Source organism: Mustelus asterias, chromosome 6, assembly GCF_964213995.1.
Source record: "Mustelus asterias chromosome 6, sMusAst1.hap1.1, whole genome shotgun sequence".
NCBI classification, from domain to species: Eukaryota; Metazoa; Chordata; class Chondrichthyes; order Carcharhiniformes; family Triakidae; genus Mustelus; species Mustelus asterias.
Genome location: NC_135806.1, coordinates 137,161,963 through 137,178,897, shown reverse-complemented (window position 1 = coordinate 137,178,897; position 16,935 = coordinate 137,161,963). Strand labels below are relative to the sequence as shown.

General features: G+C 44.9%; 2 protein-coding genes across 3 annotated transcripts in view; one reads left to right on the top strand and one right to left on the bottom strand.

The window, feature by feature from the left end:
- Nucleotides 1-4,417, top strand: part of nop14 (NOP14 nucleolar protein homolog (yeast)) — a 62,870-nt gene extending 58,453 nt beyond the window's left edge. The window contains exons 18-19 of the mRNA XM_078215190.1: nt 373-528; nt 3,897-4,417. Coding sequence (XP_078071316.1) covers nt 373-528; nt 3,897-3,996 — 256 coding nt within the window. The 3' untranslated portion in view covers nt 3,997-4,417. The remainder of the gene's footprint in view (nt 1-372; nt 529-3,896) is intronic.
- A 6,739-nt stretch (nt 4,418-11,156) lies between these two features.
- vimr1 (vimentin-related 1) overlaps nt 11,157-16,935 on the bottom strand; it is a 55,350-nt gene continuing 49,571 nt past the window's right edge. For both annotated transcript variants that reach the window (XM_078215165.1, XM_078215164.1), the window contains exon 3: nt 11,157-11,522. In XM_078215165.1, coding sequence (XP_078071291.1) covers nt 11,437-11,522 — 86 coding nt within the window. In that variant the 3' untranslated portion in view covers nt 11,157-11,436. The remainder of the gene's footprint in view (nt 11,523-16,935) is intronic.

The following is a 16,935-nucleotide window of genomic DNA, read 5'->3' as shown; positions in this document are numbered from 1 at the left end:
ACCTAACCTGAGCTATATGGACGAGAGCAATCCCAGATCTGTGCTCAGTGGAATTATTTCAGCAAATGTGGCCGTGGAGATGCCACAGCTTACTGCAGTGCCTTTGGGCTGGGAAAGGGCAAATTGGCCAGGGTTCTATTTATGGACAATGATAGGACCAGCAGACTCCTCTGCGGCTGCGTTCCCTGCAGAGAGTCAGTGGTTGAGGCTCATTATCAAAGAAAGTGCTGGCTATCAGAATGGAGTCTGGATCCCCGGTCAGCAGGTTATGATTATGATGGGATTGTGTGTGTGTGTGTGTGTGTGTGTGTCAGGGAGTGCTCAGAGCAGCGGAGATTTTCATAATAACAGGACTGAAACTTGTTCTTGCAGCTCGGACTACGGGCGAAAGCGAGGTGGCACCCGGCAAGAGAGAGAGCGAATGAGGCTTGTCCACAAACACAAGCGGGAATTCAAAGGAGCCGTTCGGGAAATCCGCAAAGACGCACAGTTCCTGGCCAGGCAGAAGTTTTCTGATATGATGGAAGGGTAAGGAGTCAGTGAGAGCTCTGAAAGCAAACCTTGTATTTTTTACAGCGCCCGTCACAACCTCAGGACATCCCAAAGCTATTTTTTGAACTGTGGTCACTGTTGTAATGTAGGAAATGCTGTTGCCAGTTTGCACACAGCAAGATCGACAAGCATCAATGTGATAATAGCCAGTTATCTGTTTCGAAGTTTATTTATTAGTCACAAGTAAGGCTTACATTAACACTGCAATGAAGTTACTGTGAAATTTCCCCAGTCGCCACACTCCGGCGCCTGTTCGGGTCAATGCACCTAACCAGCACGTCTTTCGGACTGTGGGAGGAAACCAGAGCACCCGGAAGAAACCCACGCAGACACAGGAAGAACCCTGTGAGGAACCAAATTAAAACAGTCACCTGCTCCTGAAATTCTATAGAATAGAATCCCTACAGTGCAGGAGGCCATTCGGCCCATCGAGTCTGCACCGACAACAATCCCACCCAGTCCCCATCCCCGGAACCCCACATGTTTACCCCACTAATCCCTCTAACCTACGCATCCCAGGATAATAAGGCTCAATTTAGCATGGCCAATCAACCTAACCGGACTGTGAGAAGAAACCGGAGCACCCGGAGGAAACCCACGCAGACACGGGGAGAATGTGCAAACTCCACACAGGCAGTGACCCAAGCCGGGAATCGAACCCAGGTCGCTGGTGCTGTGAGGCAGCAGTGCAAACCACTGTGCTACCGTGCCGCCCCAAATTCTTTGAATGATGGGCTTTCTAGTGTAACTCAGAGAAGCTGAGCGATCTCTTCTTTCAGTTTCAATAGACTTTACTGTCTGGAACTATAATGGTTTGTTTTGACAGTAGAAAACATTATGAATCTTGGCTGAATTTTAAAATCTGATGAAGCAGGAGGTTGTGTACACAGTTTGATTGACAATTTTAAGAGGTTATTAAAGGATTATGCCTTTGATATCGTTTCTCAATAAAAGTTTGTTGTCTTTGCCATGGAATAACCGGTTCAGGGGATGTTTTTTTCAATGGGTCTGAAGTTTATTTTCTGTGCAATATGAATGGCAATGTGTTTGAATGATAGCTCTGTTGGTTGTTCAATCTTTTATTTAAATTTATTTCAAACATTTCTCATTACTTTACTCCTGAGGTCTATCTATAGTGGATACTGGGTGGGTGACATGGAGGAGTATGGGGATAACAAAGAACAATACAGCACAGGAACAGGCCCTTCGGCCCTCCAAGCCCGCGCCGCTCCCCGGTCCAGGATTGAATCCTGAATCCAGGATCCCCGCCCAATTTTCCAGCCTATCTACATACCAATATCCTATCCACCGAGCTGTCCCTCACAGCTACGATGCTTTGTTCATCACAACCTATTAACTCACCCCCACCCCCCCATTCCAGACCATGTGATCTCCAGGGAGAGGTGAAAACCCAGAGTGAAAACCCCAGGGCCAATATGGGGAAAAGAAAATCTGGGAAATTCCTCTCCGACCCCCTGAGGCAATCGAAACGAGTCCAGGATATCACACTGGCCCTGATCGGAAAATGCTTCCCAACCCTAGTCATTTCCACTTCCACGAACACCATATGAATTCCCTGCCCCCAAGACAGGTTCCCAACTATCCGTAGACTGGCAGATCATAGAATGAAGCCTTGAAACGAGAAACAAGGAACAATTAGCCCGCGCCGCTCCCTGGTCCAAACTAGACCACTCTTTTGTATCCCTCCATTCCCACTCCGTTCATATAGCTGTCTAGATAAGTCTTAAACGTTCCCAGTGTGTCCGCCTCCACCACCTTGCCCGGCAACACATTCCAGGCCCCCACGACCCTCTGTGTAAAATATGTCCTTCTGATATCTGTGTTAAACCTCCCCCCCTTCACCTTGAACCTATGACCCCTCGTGAACGTCACCACCGACCCGGGGAAAAGCTTCCCACCGTTCACCCTATCTATGCCTTTCATAATTTTATACACCTCTATTAAGTCTCCCCTCATCCTCCGTCTTTCCAAGGAGAACAACCCCAGTTTCCCCAATCTCTCCTCATAACCAAGCCCCCCCATACCAGGCAACATCCTGGTAAACCTCCTCTGTACTCTCTCCAAAGCCTCCACGTCCTTCTGGTAGGGTGGCGACCAGAACTGGACGCAGTATTCCAAATGCGGCCGAACCAACGTTCTATACATCTGCAACATCAGACCCCAACTCTTATACTCTATGCCCCGTCCTATAAAGGCAAATTGATATGCAGGGACAATTTAGCATGGCCAATCCACCTATCCCGCACATCTTTGGAGCGTGGGAGGTGATATGCAGGGGCTTGGAGGTGGGTGGAAAAGGCTTGAAGGCCTGACAGTCATAATTGCCATAGGGCAGGTAAACTGAGGTGGGCCCAATTCTAGCTGCTCTCACCTCCCCAGAATGAAAATATGGCAGACAGGGGCTCCATAATGGAGACAGGTTTGCAGAGTCAGGAACTTTCCCGACTCCTGATACCATTTTCCTTGACAACAATCCTGCTCGATATGTCAAAGTCAGGAGGAGAACTTGGAGGCTATAATGTATTCACACATTTAGCCTTCTTGGGAGCAGATATCACTGGGCTAGGTGGCGTACACAGCAGCCACAATGTGCATAGAATGGGAACACTGAGTCTAATGGCAGGGGTATCGATCAGGCACATTGCTGTCTTCTGGGAGCTCTTGAGCTTACAGTTGAGCTCTCCCAGGTGAGAAACAAGCATTCCCTCAGATTCCTGACTTGCATCTTGGAGATGGTGGAGGGGTCAGGAAGTGAGCTGTTATTGCAGAATACCAGCGCCTCTGCCTCGATCTTATAGCCTCATGCTGATATAGTTGTCTTTCATGATCATCTGTATTAAGTGGCATGATGGCAGAGTGGTTAGCACTGCTGCCTCACATTGCCAGGGACCCGGGTTCAATTCCTGCCTTGGGTCACTGCCTGTGTGGAGTTTGCACCTTCTCCACATGTCTGTGTGGGTTTCCTCCGGGTGTCCAGTTTCCTCCCACGCTCCAAAGATGTGCGAGATAGGTGGATTGGCCATGCTAAATTGTCCCTTAGTGTCAGGGAGATTATCGGGGTAAATATGTGGAGTTATAGGGATAGGGGCCTGGGTGGGATTGTGCTCGGTCTCAGTGCAGACTCGGTGGGCTGAATGGCCTCCTTCTGTTCTGTAGGATTCTATGTATTGTCTAATGACCATAACAGTTCGGTAGCATTCAGCAAAATGCCTATGGTGCTGATTGTAGTGTTAATGAAATATCAATGAAAAGCAAGCTGCCTAAAGTACTTTGTTCTGTTTGTGTAGTAATTAGCTGACATTCTTCCTACTGTTACTTTGCAGAGACGCAGAGAGGAAGAGGAGGGTGAAAATGCTGTTCCACAATCTGGCCACTCAGGAAGGCGAATGGAAGGCCATGAAGAGGAAGAAGAGGAAATTGTGATCACCTTATCCTTTCACCGGGGAGAATGTCACTGTCTGTAACAGAGGGGGTGCTGCTGGTGTGAACTTCATGCCAAGGCAGTGTCACAGATTGGATATTAAAACTTTACACAAGTGAAATAAGTGAATGGAATTGGGAAATGTTATTAAATAAATTTTACACATCCAAACCCCACCCTTCATCATGGTGGACTGCGAAAGAGCATTTTGATTGATAACCAGTTAATGGCTCACTCCAGGAGTGAGTGTTATACAGCGTGGTTGCCCAGGCTTCATTCTCGATCATGAAGTATCATGCAGTATATAATGTCCAGTGCCTGCTGTAAGGTTACTGCTGCAGGTTTCTTGTTGATGGGACTGCTTGTTTTTAAAATCACACAAATGTTGAGAATCCTAAATAAAAGCAGCAATTGCACGATTCACCCAGCAGTTCACACAGCTTCTGTAAACAGCTCAATGTTTCTATCTCAAAATGGTGAACCCTGTCTCTCCTTTGTGTGTGTGTTTTGATGGATTTTCTCCGAACTTCCAACATGTTCTGTGTTTTTAAAAGGCGGTCCGGACATTTCCTCGGGATTGGTCACAATTGTGTTTTATCCTGCAATTCGGATAACCTGGAGCAGATATTTAACTGGTCTCGGGAGGAACGTTCAGGGGACAGCGCAGCTGATATAAGTAAAAATTGTTAATCAGCTGATACGTTACAAGGTGTGCTGCTGGATCCTGGCTAACCTTCAGTGTTGTGTTTTATTGTATAAGTGGGGATATGCAAATACAGGAAGGAATATACTGCAAAAATGCACAATTTTCTTGTGTTGCATTTTCTTGTGTTGCACAGCATTTGAATCAACAACTCGATTATCGCAGGTGTCGTGTTTGTGAAGGTCTCACCATATCTAAGTGTGAGCAGGTTCACGGAAACACTATTGAAACTAAGCACCAGTTTGAATATCTTTACCGCAGACCCATTGCCTACAATAATTATTTGTCTTTTAATATCAGAGATAAGACCTTCAATGGTGGTACTAATCTGGATTTGGGCAGCAGATTTTGCCTGTTGTTTTGTAGAAATATATAAATAAAAGACATATTTGGAGATTTATTTACTGTAAAGTATTTCTTGGCCTATAGATGAGAGAAATAATTTGCAATTTTCCTTTTATTCATATGGCTGGGGAAGCAGTTATATTTTGATATCGAGTTTAACAATCTGTTCAGTGGCTTCAGCTGATGCAGTGTGAATAGTTGTGATCCACCAGGAATAGATTTCTCAGGGCAGGGGTTCAGTACATGGGCGATCGTCTGACTTAGGTGGTCACAGTCACAATTTGAGCTGTTTCTATTGTTCCATTTGTGGAGAAATGTGAATTTGTGTAGTGTCTTTCGCAGTGACTGGTTGTCCCAAAGCACATTACAGCCAATGCAGTGTAGTCACTCTTTGTAATGTATGGAAGTGTAGCAGCCACAGTAAGATTCATCAAGCCAGTAATGGCCAAACACTTGAACAATATAGGTTGAGGGATAAATTCAGGCTAGGACACTTCTTTCTTCTGTTGCTGTAGGCCATCATCATTTCATTTACAAGACTAGATTAATGCCATTTATGCAGCTAACAAGGATAAGGGGGTGCAGTTTTGGTCTCCTTTTCTGAGGAAGGATGTTCTTGCTTTTGAGGAAGAGCAGCGAAGGTTTAAGAACAAAGAACAATACAGCACAGGAACAGGCCCTTCGGCCCTCCAAGCCCGCGCCGCTCCCTGGTCCAAACTACACCATTCTTTTGTATCCCTCCATTCCCACTCTGTTCATGTGGCTATCTAGATAAGTCTTAAACGTTCCCAGTGTGTCCGCCACCTTGCCTGGCAGCGCATTCCAGGCCCCCACCACCCTGTGTGTAAAATACGTCCTTCTGATATCCGTGTTAAACCTCCTCCCCCTCACCTTGAACCTATGACCCCTCGTGAACGTCACCACCGATCTGGGAAAAAGCTTCCCACCGTTCACCCTATCTATGCCTTTCATAATTTTATACATCTCTATTAGGTCACCCCTCATCCTCCGTCTTTCCAGTGAGAACAACCCCAGTTTACCCAATCTCTCCTCATAACTAAGCCCTTCCATACCAGGCAACATCCTGGTAAACCTCCTGAATCCTGGTAAACCTCCTGAATCAGTCTGGTTTACCAGGCTGATTCCGGGAATGGCGGGACTGATGCATCAGGAACGATTGACTAGGTTAGGATTGTTTCATCTGAACTCCAGTGAAATGAGAGGGGGGATCTCATAGAGACTTATAAACTTCTAACAGGACTAGACAGGGTAGATGCAGGGAGGATGTTCCCAATGCTGGGGGTGTCCAGAACCAGGGGTCACAGTCTGAGGATTCAGGGATGGAAATGAGTAGATATTTCTTCACCCAGAGAGTGGTGAGCCTGTGGAACTCATTACCACAGGAAGTAGATGATACCAAAACATTGAATGTATTCAATATAGCACTTGGGGTGAATGGGATCAAAGGTTATGGGGAGAAAGCAGGATTAGGCTATTGAGTTGGACGATCAGCCGTGATCGTGATGAATGGTGGAGCAGGCTTGAATGGCCTCCTCCTGCTCCTATCTTTTATGTTTCCCCTGCTCTTTAAAATAATAGTAAGAAGTTTAACAACACCAGGTTAAAGTCCAACAGGTTTATTTGGTAGCAAAAGCCACACAAGCTTTCGAGGCTCTGAGCCCCTTCTTCAGGTGAGTGGGTTAAGGGTTCCCACTCACCTGAAGAAGGGGCTCAGAGCCTCGAAAGCTTGTGTGGCTTTTGCTACCAAATAAACCTGTTGGACTTTAACCTGGTGTTGTTAAACTTCTTACTGTGTTTACCCCAGTCCAACGCCGGCATCTCCACATCTTTAAAATAATGCCCTAGGATCTTATATGGCCACTGAATGAGCAGATGGATCCTTGATTTTTATGCCTCATCTGAAAGGGAACACTTCTGACAGTGCTGCACTCTGTCAGGACCGCACTTCAGTGCCAGACTGAAAGATGTGTTGGGCTTTGGGCCCAAAACTTTCTGACTCTTGAGATCTGAGGCTGGAAGATGATTCCAAGAAGTGACTCTAATGTGTATTTTGATGGGGCACTGATTACTGGCACTGGCTTGAGAATACTTTGCCCTGGTGGCTTACTTGGTGAAACCAAAGTTTGGGTTCTGGTGCCAATTCCAAGGCTTTGGGGGGTAACAGTACTGTTGTGGTACAAAAGCACCCAAGACGATGATCTGATTTGTTGTATCACTCGTTTTGAACTAGTTCTCGCTCTAGAAGTGGAGAAACTAATAGATACTCTGGCACACTCAGGCACTGAAACCAATCTGTGGCCCAGTAGAGGGTTCCTATCACAATCTAGCACACATTCAATATAACTATAGCTTTAGAACTGGTATGAAATGTTTTGAGAACTTTTGGGAGTGATGTCGGGAAGCAATTCTTCACACAAAGGCTAGTTTAAATCAGAAACACACTCTCTTCCCTGGAAAGAAAATGCTCTTGAGGCTGGAGAGAATTATAAAACTAGAATTGGTAGACTTTTATTAGGTAGGGGTAGGTTAAGGGTTGCAGAATCAGTGTGAGGAAATGGAATTAAGCTACAGATCAGCCATGACCTAATTGAATAGGAGAAAAGCACGAGGGGTAGAATTTCCCTATCCTCCTGTACCTTAGGGGGAAGCTGGTGGAATTTAAATCCAATTTTTGAAAAAATCTGAAACTGAAAGCTAATCTCTACAATAATGACCATAAAACCACAATCAAACCCCTCTGGTTCACTCACATCTTTTAGACAAGGAAACAGAGGTTAGCACTGCTGCCTCACAGCACCAGGGACCTGGTTTAATTCCCAGCTTGGGTCACTGTGTGGAGTTTGCACATTCTCCCTGGTGTCTACGTGTTTCCTTCCACAGTCCAAAGATGTGCGGGTTAGGTTGATTGACAATGCTAAATTGCCCCTTAGTGCCCCAGGATATGTAGGTTAGAGGGATTAGCAGGGTAAATATGTGGGATAGGGCCTGGGTGGGATTGTTGTCGGTGCAGACTCGAATAACCTCCTCCTGCACTGTAGGGATTCTGTGATTCGATGAAATCTGCCTTCCTGATCTGTGATTCCAGAGTCAAAGCAATGTGACCAAGCAGGATACTCAGTTCAAGAACAATTGGGGATGGGCTACAAATGCTGGCCTTGATAATGACATCCACATTCCATGAAAGAAGTTTATTAAGTTATTCAGGCTCAGGCAGTGGTTCCCAAACAGGGTCTCAAACCACAGTTGGGGGGCGGGGGGGGGGGGTCACAGAAACAGCAAATAAATCACAAGAAATAAAATGTTAATCTGTCCCCCTGCCCGCTCCCCTATCTAGCAGTGATTTTTCTTTCTTCCCATCAGCTCAGCAGTGCATGTTTTGCAGCGATCTGGTCGGCTATTGCTTGACTTGTTGCTAACAATCTCACAGGGAAACCAGCAGTGCACTGTTAAAGGAGGTACTTAAACGACCTAACAAAGAGTCAATAAAAAGAATTTGAGGATTTACAGCATAGAAGGAATTTTGTCCTTTGTGTCTGATCTGGTTGAATCCAGTTTGATAAGGGTTTTCTTTTAAACAGTTCTTGACTTAAAATAAATGTTAACTTGTATGCAGCCTGCACCTTATGTTGGACTTCAGCTCTGCAAGTTCCAGCTATCTCTGGTACCTCACTCAGCTTGTGGTTCATGTGTGAGTGTGAATAGTCTGTATTAATAGCTTGTTAACTGTGGGAGGATCTCACACAGTAGCACCTAATCCCCTCTACGGAACACATTACAAATATTCCCGAAAGACATTATTAATTCTTTCTCTCCTGCCGAGAAGCGGAAACAGTGTACATAAATCCAGCTGACAATGTAACGTTTATGATCTAAAAATGAAACATACCTTATTTGTCTCAGTCTTTTTGATATTTACCCGACCAGAAACTCAACTGGGCTTACCACATAAATACAGTGGCTACAAGAGCGGGTCAGAGGCGAGGAATACTGTGGCGAGTAACTCACCTCCTGATTCCCCAGAGCTTATCCACCATTTCCAAGGCACAAGTCAGAAGTGTGATGGAATACTCTCCACTTGCCTGGATGGGTGCAGCTTCAACAACACTCAAGAAGCACAACACCATCCAGGACAAAGCAGCCCACTTGATTAGCAGCACATCTACAAACATCCACTCCCTCCACCACCGACGCTCAGTAGCAGCAGTGTGTACTATCTACAAGATGCACTGCAGCAATTCACCACAGATCCTTAGACAGCACCTTCCAAACCCACGACCACTTCCATCTAGAAGGACAAGGGCAGCAGATACATGGGAACACCACCACATGCAATTTCCCCTCCAAGCCACTCACCATCCTGACTTGGAAATATATCGCCGTTCCTTCACTATCACTGCGTCAAAATCCTGGAATTACATCCTTAACGGCATTGTGGGTCAACCCACAGAACATGGACTGCAGAGATTCAAGAAGGCAGCTCACCACCACCTTCTCAAGGGCAACCAGGGATGGACAATAAATGCTGGCCAGCCAGCGACACCCATGTCCCACAAATGAATAAAAAAGAATCCTCTAGTTAAGATGTTAGAATTGTCCCAGTGCCTGTGTTAATTAGGAAAGAAATCCCAGATTACAACTCAGCCACCCTGACAGAGTTCTGCAGCGGGGATTAGGTGCTACTGGGTTAGCTGCACCCGCAGTTGATGAAATTTTAATACTAGCCATTCAAGCATACAAATTAGGAGCAGCAGTAGGCCCAGGAACCTGCTCTACTATTCAATAAGATCATGGCTGATCTGATTGTCACTTCAACTTCACATTCCTGCCTACCTTTCACCCCCTCAGCCTTAGAAATATTCAAAGACTCTGCTTCCACCACCTTTTGAGGAAGAGAATTACAAAGACTCACTACCCTCCGAGAGAAGAAAATTCTCCTCATCTCTGTCTTAAGTGGACGACTCATTTTTTTAAGCTGTGGCTCCTAGTTCTAGATTCTCCCACAAGAGGAAACATTCTCCCCCTATCAAAACCCCTGTCAATACCCCTCAGCATCTTATGATTCAATCAAATCACTTCTTACTCTTCTAAACTCCAGCAGACACAAAGCCTAACCTGCCCAACCTTTCCTCTGAAGCCAACCGGACCATTCCAGGTATTAGTTAAATAAACCTTCTCTGAAATGCATCCAATGCATTTACATTCTTAAGTAAGTAGACCACAGTGCTCCAAGTGTGGTCTCACCATTGCCCTGTGTATGTGCCCTCCCAACTTCTGTATTCAATTCCCTCGCAATAAACAACATTCTATTGGCTTTCCTAATTACTTGCTGTACCTGCACACTAGCCTTTTATGATTCATGCACTAGGACACCCAGATCCCTCTGCACCTCAGAGCACAGCAATCGCTCACCATTTAGATAAAATGCCTTTTTATTCCTCCTGCCAAAATAGACAATTTCACTCAAGCATGAACCACCAGTTGGGCAAAGTACAGAGATATCTGCAATCCAACATGTAGTCTGCAGACAAGTCAAGATTCTTTCCCTAAAAAAAACAAGGAGTGCAAAAATAAAGATCCCTGATCAAGTTCAATTCTACCAGGTCACGCACCAGAAGCCTTCCTTCTACCCACCGAGGGCCTGAGATATGTGTGTGTCATTAATGATATAATTAATGGTGCTATTATACTGCTTTATTGCATTTTTGTTGGTATCTGGGCCTGCATCAATTTTCAAATGTTAAAATGAGGGTCAGATTGGAAGATAGTTTGGTAAGCACCAAATGAGCTCATGATCACGAACTTGTGAGTGGGTTTTTAGTTCAGTTATGGAACCAGAACCCTTGAGATCACTGAAAAAGCCAACTGTGGTCTGTGGCAGAATGGGTTGGGCTGTAGGTTTTGTCTTTGTTTGAATGACCCTTCCTCATCTCAAACTATTTCTGCAGCTTTCTGAGTCCTGCTTTTTCTGTGAGAATCAAAGCCTCAATGGTTTTGATCTAAAACAAAAATGCTCTGATTTCCTTTTACATTGTCTAAAGATCAGGGCTTGGAAGCTGCCAATAGCATTTCAAGAAGAAACGGCCAAGTATAATTGCTGTGCTGTCACATTAAGCTTTATTGGTTTCTTCTGCTAATGGCTCACGCATTCATTTTACAATATGATGCCCAGGGAACAGGCTTCAAAGATAAAATGGAATTGTTAAACTTTAACCCTTGCATATCTTTACATCACTCCTGTATGCACCATTATACTCTCATCATTTTATCAACACTGAACATTTTAACATGAGAGTTCTCGAATTAAGAGATAGTGGATGCGCTTTGGCTTTCAGCTGATGTGCGGAGGTGATGTCCCTCGTGTGTCCTTGCTCTTTTAGGCAGTCACTTTGTGAGCCGTGTGAGTTTCTGTGTTACGAGTGATAGATTCTATTTTCTTCTCTTTGGTGACAGAGGAAGCACCTGCACAAAAACATTAAAAAATACAGAGTGAAGTCAATAGCAACAAGACTTGAAAACCCGTGGGCGGCGCTAGGGAGATGTGCTGCAAAGTCAAAACATTTTTAATTTTAGCCCATGATGTTTGTCCTGGTTCATGCATTTGCAACAAAGACTTGCAGCATCCCCATTACACAGTACCATTCCTCTTTCAACAACTTTAAAAGTCATTGCATGTGATAAGCCTGGCACCAACAAGGGAACAGACCATCTTGGACTGGGTGTTGTGCAATGAGAAAGGATTAGTTGGCAATCTAGTTGTGGGAAAACCCTTGGAGACGAGTGATCATAATATGGTAGAATTCTTTGTCAAGGTGGATAATGATGTTGTTGATTCTGAGACCAGGGTCTTGAATCTCAATAAAGGGTAACTATGATGGTATGAGGCATGAATTGACAGGGATGGACTGGGAAACATTACTGAAAGGAAAGACAGTGGACAGGCAATGAAAAAACAAATAGGTGAACTCCAGAAGTTTTTATTCCTGTTTGGCACAATAGTGGTAAGGGAATTGTGGCCAAACCATGGCTTACAAGGAAAATTAGAGATAGTATCAGATTCAAGGAAGAAGCATACAAACTGGCAAGAAAAAGTAGCAGGCCTGAGGATTGGGAGCAGTTTAAAATTCAGCAAAGGAGGACCAAAGGATTGATTAAGAAGGGGAAAATATATGAAAGTAAGCTAGCAGGGAACATAAAAACTGACTGCAAAAGTTTCTATAGATATGTAAAGAGGAAAAGATTGACAAAAGCAAATGTAGGCCCCTGACAGTCAGAAACGGGAGAATTCATAACGGGAATAAAGAAATGGCTGAGGAAATAAATTTATACTTTGCTTCAGTCTTCACAAAGGAAGACATGAATAATGTACCAGAGGTGTTGAGAGAAACATGTTTTAGTGAGGAGCTGAAGGAAATTAGCATTAGTAAAGAAATGGTTTTGGGAAAATTGATGGAATTGAAGGTGGATAAATCTCCAGGGCCTGATAATCTTCATCCCAGAGTACTTAAGGAAGTGGCCCTGGAAATAGTAGATCAATTGCTGGGTACTTTCCGAAGTTCTTTGGACTCAGGAATAGTTCCTACTGATTGGAGGGCAGCTAATGTGAGCCCGCTATTCAAAAAGGGAAGTAGAGAGAAAACAGGGAACAAAGACCAGTGAGCCTAACGTCAGTACCGGGGAAGTTGCGAGAGTCTACTATCAAGGATTTCATAGCTCAGCATTTGGAAGGCAGTGGTATAATCAGACAAAGTCAGCATGGATTTACAAAAGGGGAATCATGCTTGATGAATCTATTGGAATTTTTTGAGGATGTAATTAGTAGAGTTGACCGAGGAGAACCAGTGGATGTGGTTAATTTAGACTTTCAGAAGGCTTATGACAAGGCCTCACATAACAGACTACTATGTAAAGTTAAAGCACATGAATTGCAGGTAATATCTTGAGATGGATAGAAAGTTGGTTAGCAGATAGGGAGAAAATAGTTGGCATAAATGGGACTTTTGCTGATTGGCAGTCAGTGACTAGTTGGGTTCTGTAGGGATCTGTGCTAGGACCCCAACTGTTCACATTATATATCAATGACTTGGAACTGAATGTATTATCTCCAACTTTGCAGATGATACAAAGTTGGGTGGGAGGGTGAACTATGAGGAGGATGCAGAGATACTTCAGTGTGATTTGGACAGGCTGAGTGTTTGGGCAGTCTAATGCGGATAAATGTGAGGTTATCCACTTTGGTAGCAATAATAGGAAGACAGATTATTACTTGAATGGGTGTAAATTGAGAGAGGTGGATACTCAACAAGACTTGGAGTCATTGTGCATCAGTCGTTGAAAGTAAGCGCGCAGGTACAGCAGGTAGTAAAGAAGGCAAATTGTATGTTGGCCTTTGAGTATAGGGATGGGGATATTTTGCTGCAATTGTATAGGGTGTTGGTGAGGCCACATCTGGAGTACTGTGTGCAGTTTTGGTGTCTTTATCTGAGGAAGGATGTCCTTGCTATAGAGGGAATGCAGCGAAGATTTACCAGGCTGATTCCTGGGATGGCAGGTCTGTCATGTGAGGAGAGACTAAGTTGGTTAGGATTCTAGTCACTGGAGTTTAGAAGAGTGCGAGGGGATCTCATAGAAACAGGGTTAGACAGGGTAGATTCAGAAAGAATGATCCCGATGGTGGGGGAATCCAGAACTAGGGGTCATAGTTTGAAGATAAGGGGTAAACATTTTAGAACTGAGGTGAGGAGAAATTTCTTCACCCAGAGGGTGGTGAATGTGTGGAATTCACTACCACAGAATGTAGTTGCGACCAAAACATCATCTGATTTCAATAAGAAATTAGATATAGCTCTTGGGGCTAAAGGGATCAAGGGATATGGGGGAAGTGGGGATCAGGATATTGAATTTGATGATCAGCCATGATCAAGATGGCAATCTCAAAGGGCCGAATGGCCTATTGCTGCTAGTTTCTATATTTCTAATATGTGTAATACTGCCACAGTTGAACGAATGAATGAATATCCTTGCCCCAATACCTGCCAAATTAGCTGACCTTAGCTGAATGCCATTCAGCCCATCACACCTGCTATACCACTCTTTGAAAGAACTATCACTGAGGCAAAAGGGATCGAAGGATGTGGGGGGAAGGCGGATGATCAGCCATGATCAGTGGTGCAGGCTCAAAGGACTGAATAAGAACAAAGAACAAAGAAAATTACAGCCCTTCCGCCTCCAAGCCTGCACCAACCACGCTGCCCGACTGAACTAAAACCCCCTACCCTTCCGGGGACCATATTCCTCTATTCCCATCTTATTCATGTATTTGTCAAGACACCCCCTAAAAGTCACTACCGTATCTGCTTCCACTACCTCCCCCGGCAACGAGTTCCAGGCACCCATCACGCTCTGTGTAAAAAACTTGCCTCCTACATCTCCTTTAAACCTTGCCCCTCGTACCTTGAACCTATGCCCCCAAGTAATTGACTCTTCCACCCTGGGAAAAAGCTTCTGACTATCCACTCTCTCCATGCCTCTCATAATCTTGTAGACTTCTATCAGGTTGCCCCTCAACCTCCATCGTACCAGTGAGAACAAACCAAGTTTCTCCAACCTCTCCTCATAGCTAATGCCCTCCATACCAGGCAACATCCTGGTAAATCTTTTCTGTACCCTCTCCAAAGCCTCCACATCCTTCAGGTAGTCTGGCGACCAGAATTGAACACTATATTCCAAGTGCGGCCTAACTAAGGTTCTATAAAGCTGCAACATGACTTGTCAATTTTTAAACTCAATGCCCTGGCCGATGAAGGCAAGCATGCCGTATGCCTTCTTGACTACCTTCTCCACCTGCGTTGCCACTTTCAGTGACCTGTGTACCTGTACACCCAGATCCCTCTGACTATCAATACTCTTAAGGGTTCTGCCATTTACTGTATATCTCCTATCTGTATTAGACCTTCCAAAATTCATTACCTCACATTTGTCCGGATTAAACTCCAGCTGCCATCTCTCCGCCCAAGTCTCCAACCGATCTATATCCTGCTGTATCCTCTGACGGTCCTCATCGCTGTCCACAAATCCACAAACCTTTGTGTCGTACATTTTCCTCCAAATCATTTATATATATTACAAACAGCAAAGGTCCCAGCACTGATCCCTGAGGAACGCCACTTGTCACAGCCCTCCATTCAGAAACGCACCCTTCCACTGCTACCCTCTGTCTTCTTTGACTGAGCCAGTTTTGCATCCACCTTGCCAGCTCATCTCTGATCCCGTGCGACTTCACCTTCTTCACCAGTCTGCCATGAGGGACCTTGTCAAAGGCCTTACTGAAGTCCATGTAGACAACATCCACTGCCCTACCCTCATCAATCATCTTCGTCACTTCCTCGAAAAACTCGATCAAGTTAGTGAGACATGACCTCCCTTCACAAAACCATGTTGCCTCTTGCTAATACGTCCACTTATTTCCAAGTGGGAACAAATCCTGTCTCAAAGAATCCTCTTCAATAATTTCCCTACCACTGATGTAAGGCTCACCGGCCTGTAATTACCTGGATTATTCTGAATGGCCTCCTGCTCCTATTTTCTCTGTTTCTATTTAGTCCCACTCTTTCCCCACACCCTTGCACTTGTTTCCCTTTCAACTATTTATCCAATTCCCCGGGACTGTTTTTTTTATTGAATCTGCTTACACTGCCCATTCAGGCAGTATCCACATCACAACTCTTAAAAAATGCCTGTTCTCTCTCTCTCTTTGGTTCATTTGGGTGAACGGTGGGAAGCTTTTCCCCGGGTCGGTGGTGACGTTCACGAGGGGTCATAGGTTCAAGGTGAAGGGGGGGAGGTTTAACACAGATATCAGAAGGACATATTTCACACAGAGGGTCGTGGGGGCCTGGAATGTGTTGCCGGGCAAGGTGGTGGAGGCGGACACACTGGGAACGTTTAAGACTTATCTAGACAGCTATATGAACGGAGTGGGAATGGAGGGATACAAAAGAGTGGTCTAGTTTGGACCAGGGAGCAGCGCGGGCTAATTGTTCCTGGTTTCTCGTTTCAAGGCTTCATTCTATGATCATCTTGCTGGTGCCAGTACAGAGTGAGACTGCGGATAGTTGGGAACCTGTCTCGGGGGCAGGGAATTCATATGGTGTTCGTGGAAGTGGAAATGACTAGGGTTGGGAAGCATTTTCCGATCGGGGCCATTGTGATCTCCTGGACTCGTTTCGATCGCCTCAGGGGGTCGGAGAGGAATTTCCCAGATTTTTTTTCCCCATATTGGCCCTGGGGTTTTTCACTCTGGGTTTTCGCCTCTCCCTGGAGATCACATGGTCTGGAATGGGGGGGTGGGGGTAAGTTAATAGGTTGTAATGAACAAAGCATCGTAGCTGTGAGGGACAGCTCGGTGGATAGGATATTGGTATGTAGATAGGCTGGAAAATTGGGCGGGGATCCTGGATTCAGGATTCAATCCTGGACCGGGGAGCGGCGCGGGCTTGGAGGGCCGAAGGGCCTGTTCCTGTGCTGTATTGTTCTTTGTTCTTTGTATTTGTCTATTGTATTGAATGTGTCTGATTATTCTTAGCAGTGGAAACAGTTTCACTTTCTCCACTCAAATCCCCTCATAATTTCATTATAATTTGTGACCATCTGGCAATGTGCATATTTCTAAATGTGACACAGATCAAAGCAGACTAAGTGAAACAGCTGGAAGGGCCATTTGTCCCTTCAGAACTGAACCTGTCACAGTCCACCCAAAATAGTCTCAATCAAAAGCCTGCGTCTGCCTGAAAATTCATTTTTCCTACGTGAATTAAATACATTTCTTTCTCAATGTGGTATTGATCCAGTGCCTTTATTACAAAAGGTATTGATC